General features: G+C 51.5%; 2 protein-coding genes across 11 annotated transcripts in view; one reads left to right on the forward strand and one right to left on the reverse strand.

Annotated features, from left to right (window-relative positions):
- The window catches only part of WDFY2 (WD repeat and FYVE domain containing 2), a 183,160-nt gene extending 175,980 nt beyond the window's left edge, over positions 1–7,180 (forward strand). For 6 of the 7 annotated variants that reach the window (XM_055542220.1, XM_055542219.1, XM_055542221.1 and 3 more), the window contains one exon: positions 187–7,180. In XM_055542220.1, the coding sequence (XP_055398195.1) occupies positions 187–216 (30 nt within the window). In that variant the 3' untranslated portion in view covers positions 217–7,180. The remainder of the gene's footprint in view (positions 1–186) is intronic. The other variant, XR_008700923.1, reaches the window with a different exon arrangement.
- Positions 7,181–8,205: 1,025 nt separating this feature from the next.
- Positions 8,206–25,024, reverse strand: part of DHRS12 (dehydrogenase/reductase 12) — a 40,522-nt gene continuing 23,703 nt past the window's right edge. For 3 of the 4 annotated variants that reach the window (XM_055542226.1, XM_055542230.1, XM_055542229.1), the window contains 5 exons: positions 15,409–15,470; positions 14,049–14,153; positions 12,365–12,455; positions 9,706–9,843; positions 8,206–8,851 (listed from right to left, as the gene is read on the reverse strand). In XM_055542226.1, coding sequence (XP_055398201.1) covers positions 8,742–8,851; positions 9,706–9,843; positions 12,365–12,455; positions 14,049–14,153; positions 15,409–15,470 — 506 coding nt within the window. In that variant the 3' untranslated portion in view covers positions 8,206–8,741. Of the gene's footprint in view, positions 8,852–9,705; positions 9,844–12,364; positions 12,456–14,048; positions 14,154–15,408; positions 15,471–17,476; positions 17,565–25,024 lie in introns of all 4 variants that reach the window. The other variant, XM_055542228.1, reaches the window with a different exon arrangement.

The following is a 25,024-nucleotide window of genomic DNA, read 5'->3' on the forward strand; positions in this document are numbered from 1 at the left end:
TCTCAACCCAGTTGAATGGTAGTTCATCTGTGCTCAGTTGCTCAGTCGTGTCCCACTCTTTGCAACTACCCCATGGACTGTAGCCCACCAGGCTCCTCTGTGCGGGGGATTTTCCAGGCAAGAATACGGAAGTGGGTTGCCGTTTCCTTCTCCAGGTGTTCATCAGAGATCTTTTTCTTTTTACAGTTGTGGGATATGACCCCAGTCGTGTCTTGATGCCCCTTCCAGGCGCCAGAAAGACAGAATTTACTCAAGAAACGGTTGTTCTAACCCCAATCATGACTGGAGCAGTAAAGCAGATGTGCGAGTGGCGGGAGAGAAGCCAAAAAGCTGAGCTGAGCTTGCACATCGCCTGCACACGTGGCGGTGAGCGGTCAGTGAGCTCTTGTGAGGGAACTCTTTCAACTTGTTCATACAATATAAAAAGAGGATATTTTTTTAACAAATGGTTTATACAGTCTGGCTCTGCTCCCTTGTTTTGAGTATACCGAAAACTCAGTGTGGGGTGTTTTCAGTTTTATATTTGTCAACACTTGGTTTTAGCTGTTTCTTTGTGTGTCGGAGAAATGAGGAGTGTGTAACTATTCAGGGTACTTGGGGTCATTGTGAAGTAGTTTCCGTGATCCTCTCCCTTGGGCACGTACCCCATGGTCTGTGTCTTCCCCCCACTCAGCTTCCTCCACTGTTCCCCAGAGTGAACATATTCACAATTTATTTGCAGTGTGTCTACTTTCGTAGGAGTCCCCCCTCCGTTGAGAGATCTGGAAAACCATCCTTGTGGTTTTCCCAGCTGATTTCTTAAATTGCCCGAAGGATGATCCATTTGTAATGTCTAGATCTTACAAGAGTGGAAATGACCTTATGTTTCTGCCTCAGTTTTTCTCTTTCCCACATTAAAAAAAGAAAAAAAAAATTGCTGTGAGAAAGCCACTCTTAGCCACGGAAGTAGATTATCAAACTCAGACCTTCAACTCTCAGTGCCTGGATCCTTTCTAACTCAGTGGGAGCTTTCTGAGCCTTTTGGGTTTTAGTTTTATTGACACAGCTCTCCTTCGCTCTTGATATTAAAAACAAGCAAAACAAAACAACAAAACCCTGTGTCCTTCAAGAATAGTGTCTTTAAGATCTGTGGTTCTGTGTGATATCATCTCTGAACTTGAACATGTTCATTGCTGTGAGGTTGTATGCTGCTTTATCCCTCACTGTCTGTATTTGCTTCCCCTTTCAAAACCAGATATTTAAAGATTTTTATCTTCGTGTATTTTATCAGAACACTTTGCACGCTTTAATACTCCAACTGTGTGATCTGAGACATAAAAGGTACTCAGGCCTACAGCTCATGCTGTGTGTTCCCGTTGGGAATGTACAGAAAAGAGGGGGATGGGTGGCTTTAGGAAATGAACCTGAAGAACCCTGATTTTAAGGGAATCCAGTCAACTTGATAAACTGAGATATTCTTGTGTGTAGAGACCCCATTTGGATACTTATTTTCAACCTGTAAAAGTAGAATTTAAATGAGCAGCAGGCATGTGCTTTGTGCCCACCTCCTTCTCGGCACTTTACCCGGACCACCTCATTCATCCCTCACCCGTCAGGAGCATCAGGGGACCCCTGAGTCCTTGGGGTTCACACGGTTACACAAAGCCTTGCAGATCCACAGGCCAATGACTTGCCCTTCCTTATGTGAGCCCTACCTCCGCAGGGTCTTGTTCTCTGCTGACTTGACAGTTGAGGGTGGTCGTAGTTTCTCCCCTCACGATCATTCATTACTTTTCTAACTGGGAGAAGGACTCCCAGCCAGACTTGGGTAACCACCCCTCACCGCCACCCCAACACCAACCAGCTGTGCTTCCTGGTGACAGACCTCCTCGAGATGGTTCTGCTGCTGCAGCTTTGGGGCACAGGACAGTGGGTATGCCCCGTGCAGCCATGGTGCGGGACAGCCGTGACCTGGGAAATTAGGGCATATCAGCCCACGTGACCATACTCTGAGGCTGTGGACACAGACACACCGCCATCCAGAAGCAGTTACCACTTGCCACTGAGCTGCCCCTTCCACCCTGCCCTTGCTGGCCATCAGTGAAAGCCATTATAACTCACCTGAGTCTCTTCTGCATGGTTGTGAGAGAGCTTTAAAAAGGGAATTCAATTTAAAATATTCAAATATCTGTTTTGTAGTTTACTGCTAGAACCTGGAGCCACTTACGGAGTTGTACATAATAAAGAACGATATGGTAGACATGAGTAGTAGAAATGAATGGCTGTCTTCTCCCTTCCTTTGAGCGTGGCCCGAATACAGAGAGGCAAACAGTGTCAGGGAGGCGGTGGGTCAGGTGCCCAGCAGACCCGACGTGGTTCCGAGTTGGGTCGAGATGAGCTCAGATCACGCCGGGGAAGCTGATTGTCCCCGTTAGGTCACATGTGAGCCTGTGATCGCTCTGGTGTGTGAGCCCGCCCTTCAGTCCACCCGCCTCCCTCCCAGCGCGGCTGTGCCCCCAGCACACGAGCCGCTCAGAGGCGGAGACCAGCGGCCACACCTCCTGGTGGTGAGCGTCACGGCCAGCGACCACAGACGCGTCAAGGTACCCATTGCTCTGCTCTTTGATTTCTCCTCATCCATGTAGGTGCTTTAGTTTGGTGAGAAGCACTTAGCATGCCAACTGTGTGTGTTTATAATACTGTGAATCCTGGAGTGTTACATTCCCACCACCATGTGTGTAACTCACCGATATGTGTTGGTGTTGGGGTGCCTTCCAAGCATTTTATGGAATAGAGGCTTCATTCATTAGGAGCAAAAGCTGGCACCAGCACTTGGCTTGTCTCCTGTCTGGGTTAACTTTCATCGTTCTTGTTTTACCCCACTGGAATTGCACTTTATATATATATAATTTTTCTTTCTGCTCTATTGCTTCAACACACAGAAGCTCTGGCAAGTCAAGCCTAACACGATCAATGCTGGGAAGTGGCACCGCGCACATACATGCTTGTGCCTTTTATTTGGTGGGACAGGACCAATCCCATGCTCCATCTCTCCAGAGAAATGACGTTCCTGGACCCTTTCGCTGCCTGGGTTGTCTCCACAGCAGCACAAGTGGTTTTAGATGAAGTAGTTGGAGTCATGTGTCTTTTTTTTTTTTTTATGAGGTCAGTCAACCATGGTGTGTTTCTCACTGTATTGTTTGAATGTTATGCAAAGAATCGTAAAATCACAGAACTGGAAGGGACTCTTCAGGCCTCTAGAATGTTCCAAGCACAGTCACACCAAGCAGTTAGATATAGTTGAGGTATCGGCAAGGGGAATCTATAAGAATTTCGGAAGAACAGTTGCTTTTGGACGTGAACTCGTAATGGCGTGAGTGCGAGGAATGACTTCGAGGCTCAAGGCAGGAAGCCCTCAGAACTGGGTCTGGTCCTCTCGTCGCAGGCAAATCTGATACCTCCTGTGGCTCCGAATGGGTGGGCTCATGCAGCAAGGTAGTTCACTGCAGGCCTCCATCAGCTTAACCAGCTTCCTACGCTCGCCCCTCTGACCTCGCCAGCCGCTCAGTTTAAGTGGAATCAAGGGCACTGAAACTGCATCTTGCCCTCTGCCTGCAGGGGGGCCCCGGCGAGTCTCCTCATCGCCCTTCCCATGAAATACTGCCTTTTCCTATTTTTGATACTCATTTTTTCAAAAGCCGAATTTATTTTTGCTTGACATTAATCAAATTTTAAAGCCTGGATTTTACCTTTTAAGCAAGGGACTCAGTCTGAACTATGTATCAAAGTTACCAGACATAAATATCCATTAAATGAGATCCCTTTGGTTTTGCCTTTTCACAGTAGTTTAATTCTAAGTGACCTTGTCCACTAAGATTTCTGTTTTAAAATGAAAAAACATTTTGCCAATGCTTTTGGCATTTTCTTTCTCCTCTAGAACAAAGTTAAGTTGCATTTTTCTGGATGTGAGGGTGGCTATCTATCAACGTGACGGGGAAACACAGAGATTAAGTCCATCCTGAGCACCGAGGGATCTATATCACCCTTGAGTCTCTTAACTCTTATAGTCCAGCCCTTTGCTGAGTGTCTACCACACACCAGGCTTTGAACCAGGCCTGGGGTCAGGAGGTCCATTCTGTGGCTTGGGCAGAGGCCACACAGACGAGTTGGTGTTCAGTCGCTCAGTCGTGTCTGACTCTTTGCAACCCCATGGACTGCAGCATGCCAGGCTTCCCTGTCCATCACCAACTCCTGGAGCTTGCTCAGACTTATATCCATGGAGTCAGTGATGCCATCCAACCGTCTCATCCTCTGCCATCCCCTTCTCCTCCTGCCTCAATCTTTCCCAGCATCAGGGTCTTTTCCAATGAGTCAGCTCTTTGCATCAGGTGGCCAGAGTATTGGAGCTTCAGCTTTAGCATCAGTCCTTCCGATGAATATTCAGAACTGATTTCCTTTAGGATTAACTGGTTTCATGTCTTTGCTGTGGCTCATTTCTGTGCCACGTGGTGACTCTGGTGACAGAGGGCGTGGGGTCCCGTCCCAGGATACACAGGTGCTCTTGCACTCACAGGGGAGGGGAGAACCCAGAGGAAAGGACACCAGAGCTGAGAGTTAAATGAAGAGTTGGAGTGAGCTGAGGAAGGACCTGAGTTTCCAGGCTGTGGAAGCAGTGCCAGCAAAGGCCCAAGGCCTGCACCAGCCTGGCACTGGGGTCCCACCTGCGGTTTGGCTCCAGAGTAGCGCGTGTGCAGCTGCAGTCCTGGAGCCTGCGGTCCTCGCATCACTATCAGACGGGATGCTCATGGCCGCAGGGGGAGGGAGGCAGCCCACAGTCCACCAAGCACCTTTACCCAGAGGCTTGCCAGACAAGTCCAGTCTTCCCGCAGCTGAGGTCAGTATCAAAGTTTCTTTTTCTTTGGAAACACCTGGAATTATCTTAAAAAGGACCCCTGGTTAACTAATTTTTGAACTTTGTTGGGGGGGCACAGCCACTCACCGGAGGCCATGAGGTGGGGCTGGAGACCACTGCTTGCCTGGTTTTGGTCTGGACGAGCTTGTTGTGAGCTCAGTCGCTAAGTCATGTCCCACTCTTTGCGACCCCATAGACTGTAGCCCGCCAGCCTCCTCCGTCCATGGGATTCTCTAGGCAAGAATACCAGAGTGGGTTGCTACTGCCTTCTGCAGGGCTCCCACCCCACCCAGGGATCGACCCCAAGTCTCTTACATCTCCTCCATTGTCCAGCAGATTCTTTATCACTGTTCCACCTGGGAAGCCCCTAGATGAGCTTACAACATGCTAATCCCATTATTCCCTGACTGCTCTCCTTTGAAAAAGGACAGCCCTTGACCTGTGGAGGAGGCCATTCCGGACAGCAGAGGCCCCGCCTGCATGTGATCTCTCCGTGAGCAAGCAGGCCACTGCTGTCCACATTTGCCTCTGGCCTTGCATCGCTCCTGCAGCAGTGGGTCGTCTCAGTACAGTGTGGTAAATGTGATAAATGCTCACGGCAGGGGCGCTCGCCAAGGGAAGGGAACATTTTTCTCAATTCAGTGACTGTAAAAGGGCCCCGTAGACCCAGCTGTGCAGAGCCCGGGGCCTCCCCATCCCACGGTGGGCCTCGGTCCTTCCTGGTACTTGTACTGCACCCACTGATCTTTTTCCTCCAGTGCCCGAGTATCGCATGTCTGTAACTTAATTCAGGAACATCCATGTTCGTTTTTAAACTTGAACTCAACTTGACCATCAAGAACTAGATACACACCAACCCTTGGGTTTTTAGTTTGTCATTTTGCCTTCCAAATTTATCCCTTCCACGGAGAAGCCTGTCTGGGCCTAACACAAGAAAGCAGGGTGTAAAATTAGCTCTGTCCAGCACTGGAAGGGGATTCCTCCATTGTGTTTCTTATGCCAGGGAATTTTTGAACAGCAAGTCCATAGCCCCTTGTCTATTGATAGTGGAAAAGATGTGGAAAGGAGATTAAAAGCCTTGAGGAAAAGTTGAATTCGATGATCATGCTTAAGATCCCTTCCACTCTGTGATGCTACGATTCTATGACTGTTGTTACTCACTGGACTAACCTGACCGTTACCAGTGACCTGCCTGCTCGTGGCTGACTTAACTCAGGTAAATGGGAGTGTGCCCCACTGCCTTTGGTGTCACATCAAGTAAACCGCTGCCTGTATTTTCCCATCTAGAGCCCAGGAGGTTTGAAAAAGGTTGGAGAAGGCAGAGGTCAATCATGGTACCATCTCATTAAAAACAGATACCTCAGAATGTTCACCTCTGTGGATCCAAGTGTATCTGACTTTCTTGGGAGAGAAAGGGAATAATTGCAGGTTGGCTTAAAGGTTAGATTTGGAATGCGACCTTGATATTTAGGTTCCTTTCTCCTCCCCCTCCACCCCCCAGCCCCGTCTTGGTTCTCTGGGAAGCATGAGAGAGTAAACTGTAACACAAAAATGGGAAATGGTTTGAAAGAAGTATTTCTCTTAAAAACACTCTTCCCTTCATTTAAATGGATGGCCGCCTTATGTTAGTAGCATATGAAGTATGGACCAAAATACTTGTGTCGCTGGGAACCGATGTATACTTACATATTTGTGTTTTACGCCATCTGCCTTTTTTTTTTTTTTCAATGTACTGTCATTTTGCAGAAGAAAATACATGAAAAGTACAAAAACTGTTACTAACTGGACAACCGGGAAGGTGCTAGCCCCACATTCGTGCCTGCCTCCCACTGACTCCATAACCAGGGACAAGGACGCTTCCATCCTGCATGCCCATCAGCCTGCAGCCCAGTCGGAACCTGGCTGCCAAGGCATGTTGCTTTACAAAATGTCTTTTCTTTCTTTATGAAACGAGAAAGGGGTCAGGCTGAGAATGTCATAAGCCCAAAGCTGGAAGAGGTTTCTCAAACATGGTTCTAGCTGAACCCCGCTGGCATCGCCACGTCCTCTACCACCAGATTCCACCAACCAGACCAAGCAGTCTTGACAATGACTTCCTGAATGTGACTCGGTGGGAATGAGCCAGGATTTCCCACAACGTTAAATGTCTGCTGAATGTTGTGAATGTTCCTGAACTCTGCTCACTTTCCCTCTGTGCTTCCCTCTAACCAAAATGTGTGTGTAGCCATGACCTGTGTCAAGACCCAATGCAAGCTACCGCCACGGTTTAAAATAAATCTCTGTGGAAACCTTCCTGTGGTCATATTATTGTTGTCGAGCTGTGCCCTGTGACCACATGCACCCCAGCAGCCCTGTGTCGCTGTTCACCAGGGCTGGCTGAGTGGTCCTTTTTATCTTTCACATAGTGGAAAAAAGTGAAAATCAGTCGTGTCCAAGTCTTTGCGACTCCTTGGACTGTAGCCCACCAGGCTCCTCTGTCCATGGGATTCTCCAGGCGAGAATACTGGAGTGGATTGCCATGCTCTCCTCCAGGGGATCCTCCCTACCCAGGGATGGAACCCTCATCTCTTACACTTCCTGCCTTGGCAGGTGGGTTCTTTACCACTAGCGCCCCCTGGGAAGGGCCAGTGGGTGGGGCAGCTGAATGGCCCCCCTCCTCCAGCCTGCCTGTCAAAGCACAGCCCCACCCACACCCAGCACTCCAGCGCCCCCTACTGTCCGTCAGGAAGGGAGAGATGCAGGCTGGTGGAGCCGGTGCTCACCGCTCTTCCAGGCAGACCCTCCAAAAAGCCCCTTTCTTGGAGCTCCCTGGCTAAGCGCCCGATCTGAGCACCTCAGGCATCTCCGAGGCCCGGCATGGTGGGACTGGCTGAGCTGTGCCCTCCCTTCCCCGGGTCCTCCTCCTCCATTAATGCCGAGTTACTTCATTTCCCTTTGAACTTCCAGAGTGTATGTAGAGCTTTCCTAAATCTGTTCACCGACTGTGTTAGACCTCTCCCTGGTTTCACTAAGACATAAAATGCAAATAATTTAAAAGTTTTACCAAACGGCAACACCAGATTGCCAAGTGCATAACTGAAGCCGCTTCTAATCTGAGCACCTGTAAACCAGGCCTCCAGTGACTGCTTGTAAATAAGCACTGACCCTTGGTTCCGCCTTGCCCCTGAATCCTCAGGGCCAGGCCAGGGCAGTGTAGCATCCCCTCCTTCCCCTTCCTGGCCCTGCTCCCCTGATACAGTGACTCGGAATCTTCAAGAAAATCACACACAAATCAAGGAGAGATTTACACAGAAGAAGCTACTGCGGAAAATGAAGGTTCACTTGCTCTCAGCCGCAATCATGTATTTTAAAATAAAAGTTTCCATCCTGGACTCCTCATTGCTACAGGGGGTAATCTTTAGGGGTTTTTTTTTCTCCCCCCATGAATTTTAGCACACTTGTCAGTTAAATGCTGATGTTAGTAGCTAACACGTATCGAGTCTTTATGACACACCAGGCATTCTGCTAAGAGCATTACAAGTGGTAACTCACTGAATCGTTACAACCACCCCATGAGGTAGGGAGCACTCTAATCTCCCCTGACAGGGAAAATGAGGCCCCCAGAGGGTAAGTTAACCCAGCTGCGGTCCCATGAGGCGGTGGTGAGTCAAGCTTTCAGTACTAGGCTTTATATATAAAGAACGGGACTAATTTCTGTGGCTCCTGATGGAGAGGAAACCAGCTCAAAGCACAGCCGTGGAAGATGGGCCGGTCTACGGCGGGGAAGGAGCAGTGGGGTCTCCTCGCCACTGGTCCGCACCTTGCCGTATTTCCTGAGGCAGTTCCGGCTCCGTGTTGGGTCTAGCCTGGGCTATTTAAATCTCCGAGCCAGCTCTTCCAAGATCTCAATGAGTTTCTCCTCTTCGGCCGGTGAGGACGATGTCCTCGCAAGAGGCAAGTGTGTGGGCACCGGTTTCCGGTCTGTAAACGTGAGAGAGAAACACAAAGTCGTGAGCGGCAGGGCCGGGCCTCGGGTCAGTCGTTTCACGGCCACCTGCCGGGGGTGGGGGCCCACACGGGAAGGGGGTCGGCCGCCCCTGCGCTCAGGGTCCGCGGGGACAATGAGGTGCTGCAGAAGGGAGGCTGAGGCCGGCCAGCAGGCTGAGCACTGACAGCTGGCGGCAGGACTCCAGGGGGCTGGCTGGCGGCGGGCAGGGTCCCCAGGCCTGGGTGCTGGCTGGTGGGGGTCGGGGACCCTGGAGTGTGGCATATTTGGTCTGGCAGGTGATAGTGAGAGAGGGTACGGCCACCCTCCTGGTCACCACAGGGTCCCCAGAGTTCCATCACGGCTCACACAAACGTGGCCACCTCTGAGGCGGGAGGGGAACCTCCACCTTCTTTCCTCAGCCTGCCTACTCTTCTCGGATCTGCCTGTTGGGATCCCACCCAGGTAGGGAGCAAACGCTGAACAGATAGCCACCCCCAGCAACAGAATAGCAGAGATTCACTCCCAGGCCCTGGGCCCTGGAAAGGAGCTTCCAATCTCCGAGGTGCCCCACAGGTCCAGCCGTGCCCAAGACACTGAAGTCAGGGGTCACAACCCCAGGACTTACTTCATCCTCACAGGACCCACTGAGTTCGGGAAGGCGGATGCAAAAAGCCGGGAGTGCAGAGCCAGAGGTGAGGCCCTTCCCAAAATAACAGGCCAAGGAGCCGTCCCCCGAAGGCAGGCCAGAACATCAAGGGGAAGGGAGACAGCCCCTCCCCACACAACCAGGGAGAGAGGAGGGTCCACCTCCAGACACCCTCGGGCTGTGGTTCAGAGAGAAAGTCACCTTGGAAGAAGCAGCCGCTGGGCTGGGCGGTGGCAGCAGGGGCAAGGGCCAGCCACAGCACTGTGTCCGCGCCCTGGGCCTCGGAGCGCAGCCTGGCCCCCAGCCTGGCGTGGAAGCCCGGCATCGACAGCCGCACACCTGCGGGGAGGCACACGCAGGGCCGTGAGGACAGCGCCCTCCTCCTCAACTGAGTTGGCTGCTTTAATACCAAAATAACCACGCGGAGATGGAATGAGATCACCAACTGCCCTCTTTCCACTTCAAAACAGTGTTCATGCAGGCTGTCGGCCCAGACAGGCCTGTCCCCTGGGAGCAAAATCCCCTGGACCTCCGGATTCCCATCCTAAGAAATGAGGGTCACACCTGGGGGCAAAAGGGGATCAGACTCCCCCCCTCCTGGGGGACCCATCTGTCTCAAGGCATCTGATCCTCCCAGGATCCAGGCTGAGTGTCCTCTGGGCTGTGAGAGTGTTCTCTGCTTTTTCAGCGAGGCGTGTTGGAACAAGGGAAGGGACTCTTTCCTCCCTCTCCCTCATCCTCCCCAGCACTGGCTGCAGACTACACCACCCCCCACACACACCCCCATTTTCCCACAGACCTCGGGGAACACAGAGTCTTTACAGTTAGCACTCTGGGAAGCACAACTGTTCTCTCATGAAGCCAAAGAAAGAAAAGAAAGCAGAGAAAACAACATTGGAGAGATGTAATGAGATCAGAGGATTTCAGAGAAAGGATCATCTAAAACAAAATTTAAAAATAAATGTTTTTTTCTTTTTCCCTTTACAGAAACAGTACTTGCTTATTGTGGGAAAATTAGGGAATACTTCTGATGAGTAAACAGAAGGCATTTGAGTCCCCCGTTGGGCTTCCCAGGTGGCGCTAGTGGTAAAGAACCCACCTGCCAGTGCAGGAGACGTAAGAGACATGGGTTCAACCCCTGGGTGGGGAAGATCCCCTGGAGAAGGGAATGGCTACCCATTCCAGCATTCTTGCCTGGAGAATCGCATGGACAGAGGAGCCTGGCGGGCTACAGTCCACGGGGTCAAAAGGAGTTGGACACGACTGAAGCGACTTAGTGCTCACACACACATCATACCACTCGGGGAGGACGAGTGTCTGTGGGCTCAGGCCCTTCCCCAGCCCTCCCTCTGGACACTGAGGCCCAGTCAGCAGCCTCTGAGAAGCCCAGTCTTGGTCCTGTGACCTGTGGACCACAGATGGCTGACCGCACCCTGACCCAGATGCTGGACTCAGGTGGTGACCTTGGAGCGCAGACTCGGCCAGCGCACAGGTTGATGTGAGGACTGTCAGGGTGATGTCCTGCGGGGATGAGAGGCTGGTGGTTCTCCACTGGCTGATGGAGCTACCTGGTCAGGCAAGGCTGGGCATGTCTCCCACCAGGAAGTGACACAAGATAAGAAGCCGCCATCTCCCAACAGCCCTGGCCCGAGGGCCTCCTGGGGTGCTCGGCGGAGGACACCCCCCCTTTCCATTTACAACAGGAGGCTGCCAGATGTCCTCAGCTCCCCCCGCCCCCAACTAGCAGGCGGGCCTGCTGCACCTCTCCCCGCCCGGTCTCCGTGGGATGCAATGGAGCACGATGCACCCCCTTCTCCATGGGGATGTGGGTGTATCAAAAATAAGACCAGAAGGCTGTAAGGTCTGAGGGCCCAATACCTGCATTTAATGAGATAGCACCATTTGCTTCCCATAGACATTTATCCGCAGCGGTGTTCAGGGCTGAACAGATGTCCCGTGCAGGTGTTCCCTAATTTATCAACCTACTCTCCGAGCACCAGTGCTGGGACGAGCAACCTCATTTTCCGCATCTCTTAGGATGAATTCCAAGGATGTAGATACAGATATTAAGGCCTCTGCTAAACCAGCTTTCAGAAGGTGACAGCAAGTGTATGAGAGCCTGCCTCTCACTAGACTGTGGCCAGGCCCAGCCGGGACGTCCCAGCCCCTCTGTGTGCCTCAGTTTCCCCAAATATAAATGGGCATGGTGGTAGTGCCCACCCCAGGAGGGGGTGAGGGCACAGGTGATGGTATGGAGACAGTGCTGGGAGCAGCTCTGGGCCCTCAAGTGTCCCAGGCGTTCTGCCACGGCTGCTGTTTTCAGTTCCCTTGCTGGGGGAGGAGGAAAGAGCTACAGAGCCCAAGTGATATGCTGAGGTCTCAGAGGTGGGAGGGACTGACCCCGCAGAGAGTTCTGTTCTCCCTCCCTCTTTTTCCACGCTTCCAGAGAATTCCACCTGTCCCCTTAGTGATTGTTACTTCCCCTTGTGCATTCACTATTTCTAGAAACCCGGGCAGTGGGGAGGTGGCCTGGCCTATCCCCATGTCCCCAGCATCTCCCATAACACTGGGTGTGGACCAAGCACCCTCTGTCCCAAGGGAGGGGTCCCCAGCCACACCCCAACCCGGGCGCCACCCACTCCCTGGGCCATGCACACGTTGAGCAGACTGACCACACCAACTCTGCCTCTGAGGACCAGGCTTCTCCCTCCCCAGTCCCAGTCTGCCCAGCTCCCACAGAAACGAAGCCATTCCTCATCCTCCTGATACCAGTTCTAGGTCATTCCTGGGGAGAGTCCATCCTGCGGCTGCCCAGATATTTTTAGATGAAACGTGGGCGGCAGGGAACTTAAAGACCTACCTGGGGTGTCGACCCAGCCGGGATGCATGCATGAGAAGTGGATGGCTGGGTGCGCTCGGGCCCACCGCTCCGTCAGAACCACCTGCTGCCTCTGGACGGGGTGAGGGTAAACAGATGGAAGGGGGAAGCAGGGGGGCTGAGGGTGTGCAGAGCCCCCATCTCCCGCCCTCCACAAAGTCAGATCGCAACTTCCTCTAGAATCATCGGCTCTTCACCCACCGAGCTCTGGCTGTGACCCAGGGCTGCGTCCTGGCCCCGCCATCTGAGACGCAGACAGACCAGCAGCAGGAATGAGGCTGCCCGTGGCCTGGGGGCTTCCTCCTCCCTCCCCCGAGGAAAGTACACCCACAGCGCCCTCTCGCTGTTACTGTATTTGCTGCTGGACGCGAGCGCGGTGGGAGCACAGAGCACCCCCGGCCCCGCGCCCTGCAGGCACTGAGTGGGTGTCTGCGGACACGTGAAGGAACCTTGGAGTGTGGGAACTGTCCTGAGAGACTTAGAGAATGCATCTGCTGCAAATTTCTTTAAAAATCGCCAAGTACCCCCACATAAAGCCTCAGCTGTGTGGAGGCCACTGCCCCCTCCCAGGGCGGTTAGATTACATTTTACAAAGAGCTCCACCTGGGCCCCATTTATGGAGTGAGTGCTTTGTCCCCAGATTCCCTCGAAAATCTGTAGAGAAGCCTGGTGCCTCTGATTGGTGGGATGTTGAGTCATGACAAGTCACCCACCAGGAGCTGGTCTGGGGGTTGGTGAGCGAAAGTGGGGCAGAGAACCGGGGTACAGAGGGAGGGGGGTGGGACAGGACTCCCCTGTGAACAAGAGGGAAACTGTGGGCGAGGGCAGCCTCACAAACCACCAGGGAGCCCCCCACCAGGTGAACTGAAGGGCAGGAACGGTGAATGTGGCAGGTATACAGCCGGCTCCTAGAACAGCTGTGATAAGCTGAGACACAGAACTTTCTGTTCTGAGTGGCCATGAGACCAGACCTCTGCACTTTCGTGTCTTCAGAACTGGATGTGCATCCCCCTCAGTGGGGCTTCCCAGGTGGCGCTAATGGTAGAGAACCTGCCTGCCAGTGCAGGAGACATGAGAGACACAGGTTCGATTCCTGGACCGGGAAGATCCCCTGGAAGAGGGCATGACAACCCACCCCAGTATTCTTGCCTGGAGAATCCCTTGCACAGAGGAGCCTGGTGGGCTACAGTCCATGGGGTTGCAAAGAGTCAAACACGACTGAAGCAACTGAGGGCATACCCCACAAAGGGAGCCAGAAACCCAGCACGGTTCTGGTGGTATCCATCCAACCAGTGAGCAGGGGCTGCCCAGGGGGAGAGAAGGGACCCCCTGGGTCCATTTCCTCTCTGAGCCACGCAGGACAAGGAGCCTCTGCTGGGTCCTGCTGTGGGGATCACCTGCTCTCACCACCCTCTTTGTGGGTCTGAGATATTCGGGAAGAGAGGTGGCAGCTTTTGTGGCTCCTCCTCGGGGTGAGCTGAAGCCCTGCACCTCCACCCTGGTCCAGGCAGAGCTGAGCTGGCCTTCTGATGGAGAAGAGGATTTTCTCTCCTGTGAGGGACATTCAGGTGCTCTGGGAATTAGATCCAAGCCATTGTGTATCCCAGAATAAGCCTTCCATGGAGAAGAGCCCAGGAGACCGTGTTGAGAACAGCCCCTCGCTTACTTTGTTCTGTGCATAGACCATGGTGCCATCGAACGCTGTCCTTTCTGACTGCGGGTCATCGGTGTTCAGTTTCTGAACCAACATTCCTCCAGAGGACACTGTTATCTGCAGTAAATGGAGATTTGTGAAGAAAAGTTCGTAATACCTTCCCATCCCCCTTCTCCGTGTATCTGTTTCTTATTGCTCTTGCGACAGATGACCACAGACTAAGAGGCTTACAAAAGCGCAGGTGAATTCCCCCCAGCTCTGGAAGCCAGAGGTCTGAAATGTGTCTTGTGGGGCTAAAATCGAAGTATCAGCAGAGACCTTCTGACAGTTTGAGGGGGAAATTCACTCCTTGGCTTCTCCGGCTTCCGGAGGCCACTCGTAGGCCTCGGTTTGTGGCCGTACCACCCTGACGACCTCTGCTTCCATCCTCACGTCTCCTCTGACTCGGGCCCTCTTCTGCGGACCGTGGGGCTGCACTGGCCCACCTGGATAATCCACGAAACCCACCCCCCATCTCATGATCCTTCACTAATCACATCTGCAGAGTCTCTTCTGCCACGTCAAGGTGACACAGCCCCAGGAACTGGGACCTGGACCTCGGGGATCCAGGGAGGTCATTATTTGCCCCCCACACCCCCCACAGCAGAGAGAAGGCAGCCTGCATAAACTGCCCTCTTCCTGACTTCTCTCATTTCTGTCATGTTAACCCATTAGCCGTTAACTCCATAGCTGTCCCCTCCCACTCGAGTGGCAGATTCTCCAGGAAGTATACCCACCCACCCCTGCCTGCCTCCCCAACTCCCCCCTTTCCCAGTGCTTTGCCAGCTCTTGGATGACTTTGGGGAGGAGACTTCGGTGAGGGCTGGGGTTTTGAACGTGGCCCTTTGCATGGCTCTGCCTCCCTTTTCATGGGCTCTGTGTGCAACAACCCAGCCAGGATGAGAGGCAGAAGCAGGGGACGTGGAGGAGCCCCTGAGAGCAAGAGGGAGCTGGGTGGACAGCCGGCTCCCAGGAAGCCTCTACTGCCAGAAGGGGCATCCTGGAAGCCCAGGCCATGCCTCCGGAGCTCCGCAAGTATGCGTGTCCATGGGACAAAGCCCCAGGCCGACCCTCACCTAGGCCTGGACCCCTGCCTGCTGCATCAGCAACTCCCCAGACCCACCTGGATGCTGCCTGGGCCAGCGCACCACTGCCGGATCTCAGGTTATCAAACCTCAAGGCCTCTGGACCCTGGGGGCCAAATTTGGCCCTGACTGTGGACGTGGACAGCACGCCCCCACCTCGGGACAGTTGGGGCCGCAAATGTAGGACCACTGATTGCCCAACCAGGACAGAGTTGCTGACTTACAAGACATCCCCAAAGTCAACTCACCACTCTGGGGTCGTGTTCTTTCTCCAAGACAGGGATCAGGGCGGTTGTGAGAACATATACACCTGGGGGGCACAGAGCATTCGTGAGGTCTCGGGGGCCGCCGGGGGCCGGGACCCCTCCTGTTAGATGGCTCTGGGGTGGAGGCAAGGTGGCACCCTTACCTGACTCCTCCAGGCGAGCGGCAAGTAGCTGCCTGAGCCGCAGTCTCCTCCTCTTGGAGGGTTTTTATTTCAGCATGGAACCAGCCCTGTATTGCCGTTACTCACTAGCCTGTCCCTTCTCCAGCCTCACAGAGGTTTCATTTCCCCAGGATTGGAACAAAGATGCCTTAGAACCTCAGACACCAAGACGAAAAGATGTCCACACCAGAGAAAGAAAAAAAGCAAACTGCACAACAGTCTGTGAGCCCACTTTGAGGAGGAAAAAAAAATGTATATAGACACACGTGTTCATTAGGTCTAGCCTGTACATGGAAAAATATGAAGCGGAAACAGGACACGCAGCAACACAGCTCAGGCCCCAAGGGTGGGATTAATAAAATATTTCCTTCCTTTACTGGACATTTCTGTACGGTTTGAACTTGAATATTTTTACAATGAGCATAGCATCTTACGATTATTTCTATAATCATAAAGCCATATATATAACATTTTTAATGAAATGAGAAAGATACTGTTGAAGTGTTATTTGACATGGAAAGATATTCACAGTATACGGAATGAAGCATTATACAATGGCAGGAAGAACAGAATTCCATTTTTGTGAAAAAAGGTGTGTCAAAATGAGAAAGTATCTGCAAGGATGATATTTTGGTGCGCTAAAATGTTTAAAATGCTTCTTTCTGAGTGGACAATTATTATGTCTAAGTGTTAGTTTCTCAGTCATGTCTGACTCTTTTCAATCCTGTGGACTGTAGCCCACCAGGCTCCTCTGTCCATGGGATTCTCCAGACAGGAATACTGGAGTGGGTAGCCATTCCCTTCTCCAGGGGATCTTCCCGACTCAGGGAAGGAACCCCAGTCTCCTGCATTGTAGGGGGATTCTTTACCGTCTGACCCACCAGGTTATGTCTATGTTCTTATGTTTATCTGTATTTTTTTTCCCCAAACAATGAACATATATTACCTTGTGTTACAGGGTGGTGGGGGGAGGGGGAGCGGGTTTAAATGAAAGCCCCGGACTCTTTCCTGAGTCACTCCTCAATTCATGCCTGACCAGCTCTCCCCACCTGGAGCCCAGCACGTGTCCCACCCTGCACCCAAGCTCACGGGAGCAGCCTGGCACCGTGGGGAGGGCACTGGGGGAGCCAGCAGTCTGGATTTGAGTCCTGGCTGGCACCTGCCCGCGGCGCGACCAGGGGCAGGTCGCCGGAGCAGTACGGCCTGGGTTTCTTACGAAAAGGAGACGACAGCTGGCCAGCCCACCTCCTGGGATCAGAGGGTTTGTGCCTGAGAACTGGAATGCTCTCTGTGGGCACTGGTTGTTGCCATTTTCTTTATCATTATTACTATTATTATTAGCGATTCTCAGTTGTGCCTGTCACCTCACACAGCATTCTCAGTTCTCCATACCCCGAATCGTTGCTGGAGGGGCCAGCCTTGTTAATATTTGTGCTTGTTTGTTTTTAATATTCGTGATTTTTAATGTCTGGTGAACGCTGGGCCTCCGACAGCTGTTCGCCTCCATGCGGTGGCCTTAAACCCTTCCTTTGCATTCACTGCTGGTGACTCTGTCTCTGATTTAATTTGCGAGAAGTAGAAAGGACTTCTGCCAAAAGCTATCAGCCCTGCCACGACGGATAGTCATAAATGACTCCTTGGCGGAAAGGAAAGGAAAGCTGGAAGCAGGTTCCACGCGGAAGCCTTCACCCTCTCCCTGAGAGACTCCACTGCTTCCCTCCAGGATCAGACTTGCTCACCCCGCTGACCCAGCACACCTCCAGGATGGATGAGAGCTGGGGGGCCCCTTTGCGCCTCTCCCCAAAGCCCAGGAAACACTGATGTGTTTTGTTTTCTGCTTCATCCTCTGCGAGAATATGCTGTATCCATTTAGATGCTAGTAGACTTACCCTGCGGGGTTTCCCTGGTGGCTCCCTGGTAAAGAATCTGCCTGCAATGCAGGAGACATGGGTTCAATCCCTGAGTCGGGAAGATCCCCTGGAGAAAGGAAATGGCAACCCATTCAAGTATTCTTGCTTGCAGCATTTCATGGACAGAGGAGCCTGGCAGGCTACAGTCCATGGGGTCACAAAAGAGGTGGACACGACTGAAGGACTGACACTTTCAGAGTTACCCTGTAGAAAGATTAGCTGGGCCACTCATCCTCACCTGTAGGGCACAGCCAGGTAGTAGGTGCTTTCTAAAAACTCCTGGAGAAACTGCAGTTTTTAACAACAGGCCTTCCGGGGCCTCTTCTATCTTAAAAAAAGAAAAAAAAAAAACCCAACAGATCTCCCTGCAGGTCATCGCAGAGTGCTCATCTCAGTGCTGAGTGAGGACCTAGAAGGGGACGATGGTGGGGGGAGGGGAGGAGATTCAAGAGGGTGGGGATATGTGTGCACCTATGGCTGATCCATGGTGTTGTACAGCAAAAACTAACAACACTGTAAAGCGACTACACTCCAATTAAAAAAAAAAATCTCCCTCATTCCAAGTTCCCCACCCTACTTCCTGGGGCCCAGCTACACCCCCAAGCAGATCTGAGCCATCATGCACGTTTTTTTGCCTCCTGGGTCTCCAGCTTTATCATTTCAAAACACATGTGTCACTCTTCACATGCAGCAAGCATTTCTCCTCCCTCAGAAGGAGATGAAGCCTCTCTTTCCTGCCATAAGCAATTTAGAATCCTCCAGCCTCCTAGCCTCCCTTTTGAGGCCCCTCCTATGTGCCTTCCACATCTTTTCAGGCCAGCAAAGAGAAACACAAGAAAAATCTGCGAAATGCCCTGTATAACTTCCTTGTTCCTGTTCCCTCCTGCCTATAAAATTTCTAGACTTGTACAGCTTTTTCATGCCCCATCTACTGCTAAATGGATGCTCCCCAATTTTATCAATCTCTGATTAAAGCCAATAAGAAGTTTTTAAAAAAATTGCTCAATTAATAACATAAAAATGTAAAAGTAATATGTATGCATATGTTTGGGGTCTCCTGGTGACTCAGGTGGTAAAGAATCTGCCTGCAATGCAGGAGAGCCAGGTTCAGTCCCTGGGTGGGGAAGATCCCCTGGAGAAGGGAATGGCTACCCACTCCAGTATTGTTGCCTGGAGAATCCCATGAACAGAAGAGCCTGGCGGCTACAGTCCATGGGGTCACAAAGAGTTGAACACGACTGAGTGACTAACACTTTCGCTTCATGTATATATTTATATATTTTTTTAATGAAAAGAATTGGAATTAAGACAATCCCAAAGAGGTTCTGTGACTTTTCCAAGTTCCCAGCAAGTCCATGCAGAGTGGAAAACAGATGGCAAATCTTTTTTTCTTTTTAATCTCTCTTTCCTTGAGTCATTAAACCACAGAGTCCCAGCCTACTGAAGTGCCAAGGGAGTAGGAATGATTCCCTTGTCTGTAAGTCACTGTTCCCTGGGGATGAACTTGGTGCCAGGAGCTCCTCGCCCAGCTCACAGATCCTACCACCGGCCCGCACTCTCCTGCCCCAAAGCCCTACAACGCTCCAGGCTCCCAATCAGATTAAGCAGAAAACTCCTCCACCTGGCATGGTGGACTTCTTCTGGAAATGTGCCCCCCCGCCTTGAGGGGTGACCCCCGTATCCTGTTTATCACAACACACACCGAGTCGTGACCCTGGGCCTGGCACTGTCGTTGAGCCATGTGGCCTCGACCACATGGACAGAGCAGACTGAGTTAGAGGTGACCCTGACCTTAGCAGGAGACCTGGGTTCAATCCCTGGGTCGGGAAGATCCCCTGGAGAAGGAAATGGCACCCCACTCCAGTATCCTTGCCTGGAGAATCCCATGAACAGAGGAGCCTAGTGGGCTACAGTCCATGAGGTCCCAAAAGTCGGACACGACTGAGCGATCAGCACTTTCTCTTCTTCCTGATCTGAGCTGTGCCAGTCGAACTCTCCCTCCAAGCATGTGGACACAGGACCCTTGACTCAGCGGCCCCCATATTTGGCCCGTGGGTATGGACAAGCAGACACAGGGAGGGCTGGGATGGAGTCTGTGGACAACGGTCCCAGAGAAACGGAAAGTTCGCCCAGTCCTCATGCTCTCCTGTCCTGTCCCTGACGCCCCCCCAAAGCCCAGCTGTGCCTCCACCACTGAGTTCTATGAAGGCCACCCTTGCGTCCCCCTCCAGGAGGTCAATTCTGTTTAGTCAGCTTGTGTGGGTTCCTGCTCCTGGTAACCAGACAATCGCTGACACACTGGGCTTGTCTTAGCTAGAAAACCCACCCATTCGCCTGTGCCATCAGCTCATGGGAATATCCCTTGGAAGGCACAGGCAGGCTCTGCTGGAAATGGCTGTGGGTGTCTTTGGCCATTTCAGTGCTATCAGGAACCAGTTCTGTAACTTCTGTTCCTCCGAGGCTGACTAGCTAAGACCAGGGACATTTGGGGGATTCTGAGCTTTGATGTGGAAAGAAAAAAATAAATAAATAAAAAGGAGAAGCTATTTTAGAGTCTGGGCTCCTGGGGGAGGCAGGCCTGGGTGTAGGGAAGACACCTTCAGCCATGGGATAATGTGCCCAAGCTGAGGCTGCTCCCAGTAATAAGGAAAGTGATTCATTATCATTATGACTCATTAGTATTTTAAATTTACACAATGCCTTCCTTCCAAGGAACTCATTATGTCGATGGAAGTTCATTACGAGAAGGAGATTTGGGAGTGGATTTATGTTGGACACAGTCTTCTAAATACAGCAACAAGGACCTTTATGACATGGGTACATGACTTGAAGCAAATCTCTCTCTATAAGCTAATTAGGAAGGGATGCTAAACTGTGTCAAGCTGGGCGATGCTGGAGGACAGATGCGTAGTCCTCTTAAAGCGTTGCAGAAACCACAGTTCCATCCAAATATTAAATTTATGGGGCCCCTGAAACCATACCATAGCATGGGTATGATATATTTCAATAGCATTAAAATAGTTGTTTGATGAGAAAAATATACTGCAGCGTTCAGACTTAGCACAGAGAACTGATTGGAGATTCTATTAAAAGAAACCTTTAAAACCAGCTTGAATTAAAGTCATTTTGGTTACTAGGTGGGTATATTTGGGTCCATGCTTTACCAGTTGTACTATCTGCTGGGGAAAATAATTGTCCTTCTACCCCTGGGAAGTTACTGGTGTGGATTTTAAAGGAGCAGACAGCTGCATGGGGAATACCATTTGGTATTTGTCCCACGGGTACAGTAACACAAACATCCCACAGTGAGCCCCGGGGCCTCACACACTCACTTTACAAATTATATAAAGACCATTTCAAAGATCATATTACGGGGAAAGCTGGCAGCACAGAGTCCCAGAGAAAATGAGGAAGCAGGACCAAGCTGAGTCCTGCTCTCAGTAATAAGGAAGATAATTCGAGTCATCAACTTCCCGTGGGGCATTTACTCTTGGTTTGGGGTCAGACAGCGTGAGGGGAAGTCAGATCTTTTCCCCGTGCCCCCAACCTCAACTTCCCCCTCTGCCTGCCACTTCCAGTTCCACGTTTTAAATACCAGTGGCTGCATGTGTGCTAAGTCGCTTCAGTCGTGTCCAACTCTTTGCGACCCCATGGACTGTAGCCCACCAGGCTCCTCTGTCCATGGGAGTCTCCAGGCAAGAATCCTGGAGTGGGTTGCCATGCCCTCCTCCAGGGGATCTTCCTGACCCAGGGATTGAACCCGTGTGTCCTGTGTCTCCCGTACTGCAGACAGATTCTTTACCCCTGAGCCACGGGGGAAGCCCCTTTAAATGCCAGACCCAGTACTACGTACTGAGAGGGATCCTCGCCTTGAGGTGTTCACCAGGCACTAACACGTTGCCATGTAATGAACCTGCAAGAGGCCAGTGCTGTGCGGAAGTGTGGGGGCCGCTGTGAGCACGGGGGGCGGGGTGGGGGTGCGACAGAGCCACAGTAGCGATGACGCCTGAGCTAAGACTGAGATGAGAGGCAGAGTGTGGGAGGGGCAGGGCTGGGAAGGAGGGTGACCAGGCGTGGGGTGCAGTCTGTGCAAAGAGCCCGGGGGTGGAGGGTTCACTCAAGGGCGGTGGAAGCCGAGAGCAGCCAGAGAGCCTTGTTTAAACGTGAGGACAGACCTCTGTGAGCTCTAATGGGAAGGAGCCATCTGGGGGTGGGGGTGGTGGTGCCTGGCACCTGTCTTGGGCTCCAGGTCACCCAGAGAGGTGAAAATGTCATCAGTTCCTTGTCCTCCCCAGGCCATCCGAGGTCTGAGCCTGAGGACTCTTGTTGTTTAGTCGCTCAGTCGCTCTTTGGGACTCCGTGGACTATAGCCCAACAGGCTCCTCTGTCCATGGGACTTCCCAGGCAAGAATACTAGAGTGGGTTGCCATGCCCTCCTCCAGGGGATCTTCCCAACCCAGGGATCGAACCCAGGTCTCCTGCATTGCAGGCAGATTCTTAACCCCTGAAGCCACCAGGGAGGCCCGTGCCTCAGGATGCTAGAGGCTAAAGCAGTGTTTCTGGTGCAGGATGACTGAATCTGCTCCCTGCTGTCACACCTGAGAGGGAGACTGTTGCCACTACACCTGGGACACAGGGAAAGCTCCTGCTTTACAGCAGGGAGAGTGCACGCTCATTAAAAGCATGAAGGTACTTAATTGGGATTTTGTTTTTAAGATTCCTCAAATAAGCACTTGCTTGAATGGCTGTGGGTAGCACTCCTTGAAAAACACCCATGGAACCCCAACCAGATCATCAGACAAGGTTCTGAGCCCCCAGGACAGGATGGGGCTGGGCACCTTGCTGGCTCCCTGGATTGGGGCCAGTGCTCCTTGGCTGGGAGAGTACGAGAGTGGTGCCCATGGGACCCTGAGAAAGATCACCCCAGCCTGAGCACTGCAGCAGCTCAGATACCACCCTGGAGAGGCAGGCAGGGCAGGTGGGGGGGGTCCAGGCACACCATGGCCCGGGGGCTCAACTCTAGAAGGTTTTTCTGCCTCATCCCAAACAGCCTCGATAGCAGCAGAAAACCAAAGCCTACGGGTGAATGACCTCTGACTTCTGGGACTCTGACCCCGACCTCTGCGCAGCACTGCACTGCATGGAAGGTGCCACTGCGTGTCCTCCTCGCCAGCTGATAGTGCTGAGCACCCGCTGTCCCCAGGCCTGAGCCAGGTGACCTGTGCTCTAAGCTGGAGAGAAAACAGTGCCCTTTCTAGGAGTGCGTGGATTACCAAGGAGGGCACCTCAAATCCATCTTAATGAAGGATCTGCTTCTTACCAAGAAACAGACTCACTGTGCCCAGAGCTAAGATGCTGTCCTTTCTTTTTGCTTTATCTTATATATCTTTACATACAGTAAAACTCGTGTGTGTATGTGAGTGTGTATAGCTCTATGCGCTTTTGCCAATGCAGAAGGTTGGGTAACTAACTATGCATTACATTGTAGAGTGATTCAGAACCATCCATCACCCCAAATATTCCCTCACAGTCACCTGGACCCTTTGTGGTCACACCCTCCTTGCATCCCTAACCCCCAGCGACCACTGATCTGTTCCCAGTCCCCAGAACGTCATGTAAATAGAATTGTATGATGCGTCCTTTTGAGTCTAGCTTGATTTTCACCAGTGCATTGAAGATTTATCCACATTGCTGTAAATGTCCCTGTTTTGTTCCTTTTATTTGTGGCGCAGCATCCCATGCTGTGGAAGTACCACAGTTTATTCGCCAGTTGAAGGACAGCTGGGTTGTCTTCAGTTTAGGGTGATGAGGAATAAAAATAAGGTAGCTATAAACATTTGTGCTCATGTTTTTGTGTGAACATCTGATTTCTCCTGGGAACATAGCTTCCAACTCCTTCTTTAACCCTTGCCTCTAGCCTGTAAAGGTATCATGATCCCATTTTACAGAATGGGGATGTGAGGCTTGGGGAGGTTGAGGCAGTTTGCACACGTCACCAGAGGAGCTGGATCACAGGCTGAGCTCCTCGTAAGGGCCAGGCAGTGCCTGCCCTCAGTGATTCATGCCCTTTACTAGAAACCACCTATTGATGGGTGACTTCTATGGTGCTAAGACAGAGTCACAGAGGGTGCTCCGGGAGCCAAGAGCAGGAGCCCTGGCCAAGCTCCAGGCTAGGGGTGCTCCCCACAGAGTCACAGAGAAGTGAAAGTGAGCCAGGAAGGGGACATTCCAGGCAGAGGAGCCTCAGAGATAAAAGCATGGAGGTCATGGGCTGACTAGGGGCTTCCCTGGGGGTCCAGTGGCTAAGATTTTGAGTGCCCAAAGCATGGGGCCCGAGTTCAATCCCTGGTTAGGGAACTAGATCCCACATGGCAGCAACTAAGACCCAGCACAGTCAAATAAGTAAATATTTCTAAAAATAATAATGCACTGGCAGAGGATCCATGTTGGGAAATAATGGAAATATGTCTGGGTGGATAGGGGAAGTACAATAACAAAGGACTGCAATTTCAGATTAAGGCATTTGGGTGTTACAGAAATATTACCTGACATTGCTGTACTGCTTACTATTCCCAGGTACTGTGTCTCTCTGGGAATCTTGAAAGTCTGGGAGCTGGAAGGTTTCAGGAACCAAGGATTATTGATAAGTGAGAATGCCTGGTGCCAAACACATTCAGTGTCTGAGGGCATATCCCTCAGAAGTACTGTTCTCTGCTTTCCTGGGGTCTGGACCCCAGTTCCCTTCATGGATGAAAAGAGAACTTACTGTATAGTTACTGAAATTGTCTGTGTGTCTGACTGGCCCATTGGACCAGGAGTCCCTATAATTTCTGAATCCTTAGCACTGACCACAGCTTAGTGTGTGCTCTATAAATGTTTCCTGAACGGACAAAATATTTTGTTCATTAACATTTCAGGCTAATAGTTAATCACATCCTTAACTCAAAGGACCCATTTCCAAAGAATTAGAATGTAATAAAACAGACCCTTGTTGCAGATTATTGTTTGACCATATTCACCTCCTCTTCCCCACCTTCCTGGGAGGAGTATGTTTCCCTGACTCTTGATTCAGGGCTCTGTGAAATGACTTGTATTAGTGGTTAGATGTTAGCAGATCTGCTTGCAAGGTGCTTGCACACTTGGGCTTCTGCTCTTGCTGCTGGAACATACTCTGGCCAGCCTAATGGTCCAAGGAGGATACAAAGATTTGGAACATAATGTAGACCCTATTTGCTGAGATACCCTGCTGAGCCCAGCTGAGGTTAGTCCACCCAACAGATCGGCATAAGAGTTAGCAAGAAATACATGCTTATTATTGTGTTCCTCAGAGATCTGGGAGATGGTTGTTATGTAGCAAGAGCTGACAGATACAACCCTATAGCAAAAATGTACCAACTATAATTTTATTTAGGAAGGTGAGTCACAGACTCTGGTTTCAAACTATTTCTGACCCTGTTTCCTTGTCTGTGAAATCTGTAGAGTTGTTAGGAGGACTGAATGAGATAATTCAAGAAAAACAGTGCAGCC

The sequence above is a fragment of the Bubalus kerabau genome, chromosome 12, assembly GCF_029407905.1.
Source record: "Bubalus kerabau isolate K-KA32 ecotype Philippines breed swamp buffalo chromosome 12, PCC_UOA_SB_1v2, whole genome shotgun sequence".
NCBI lineage: Eukaryota > Metazoa > Chordata > Mammalia > Artiodactyla > Bovidae > Bubalus > Bubalus kerabau.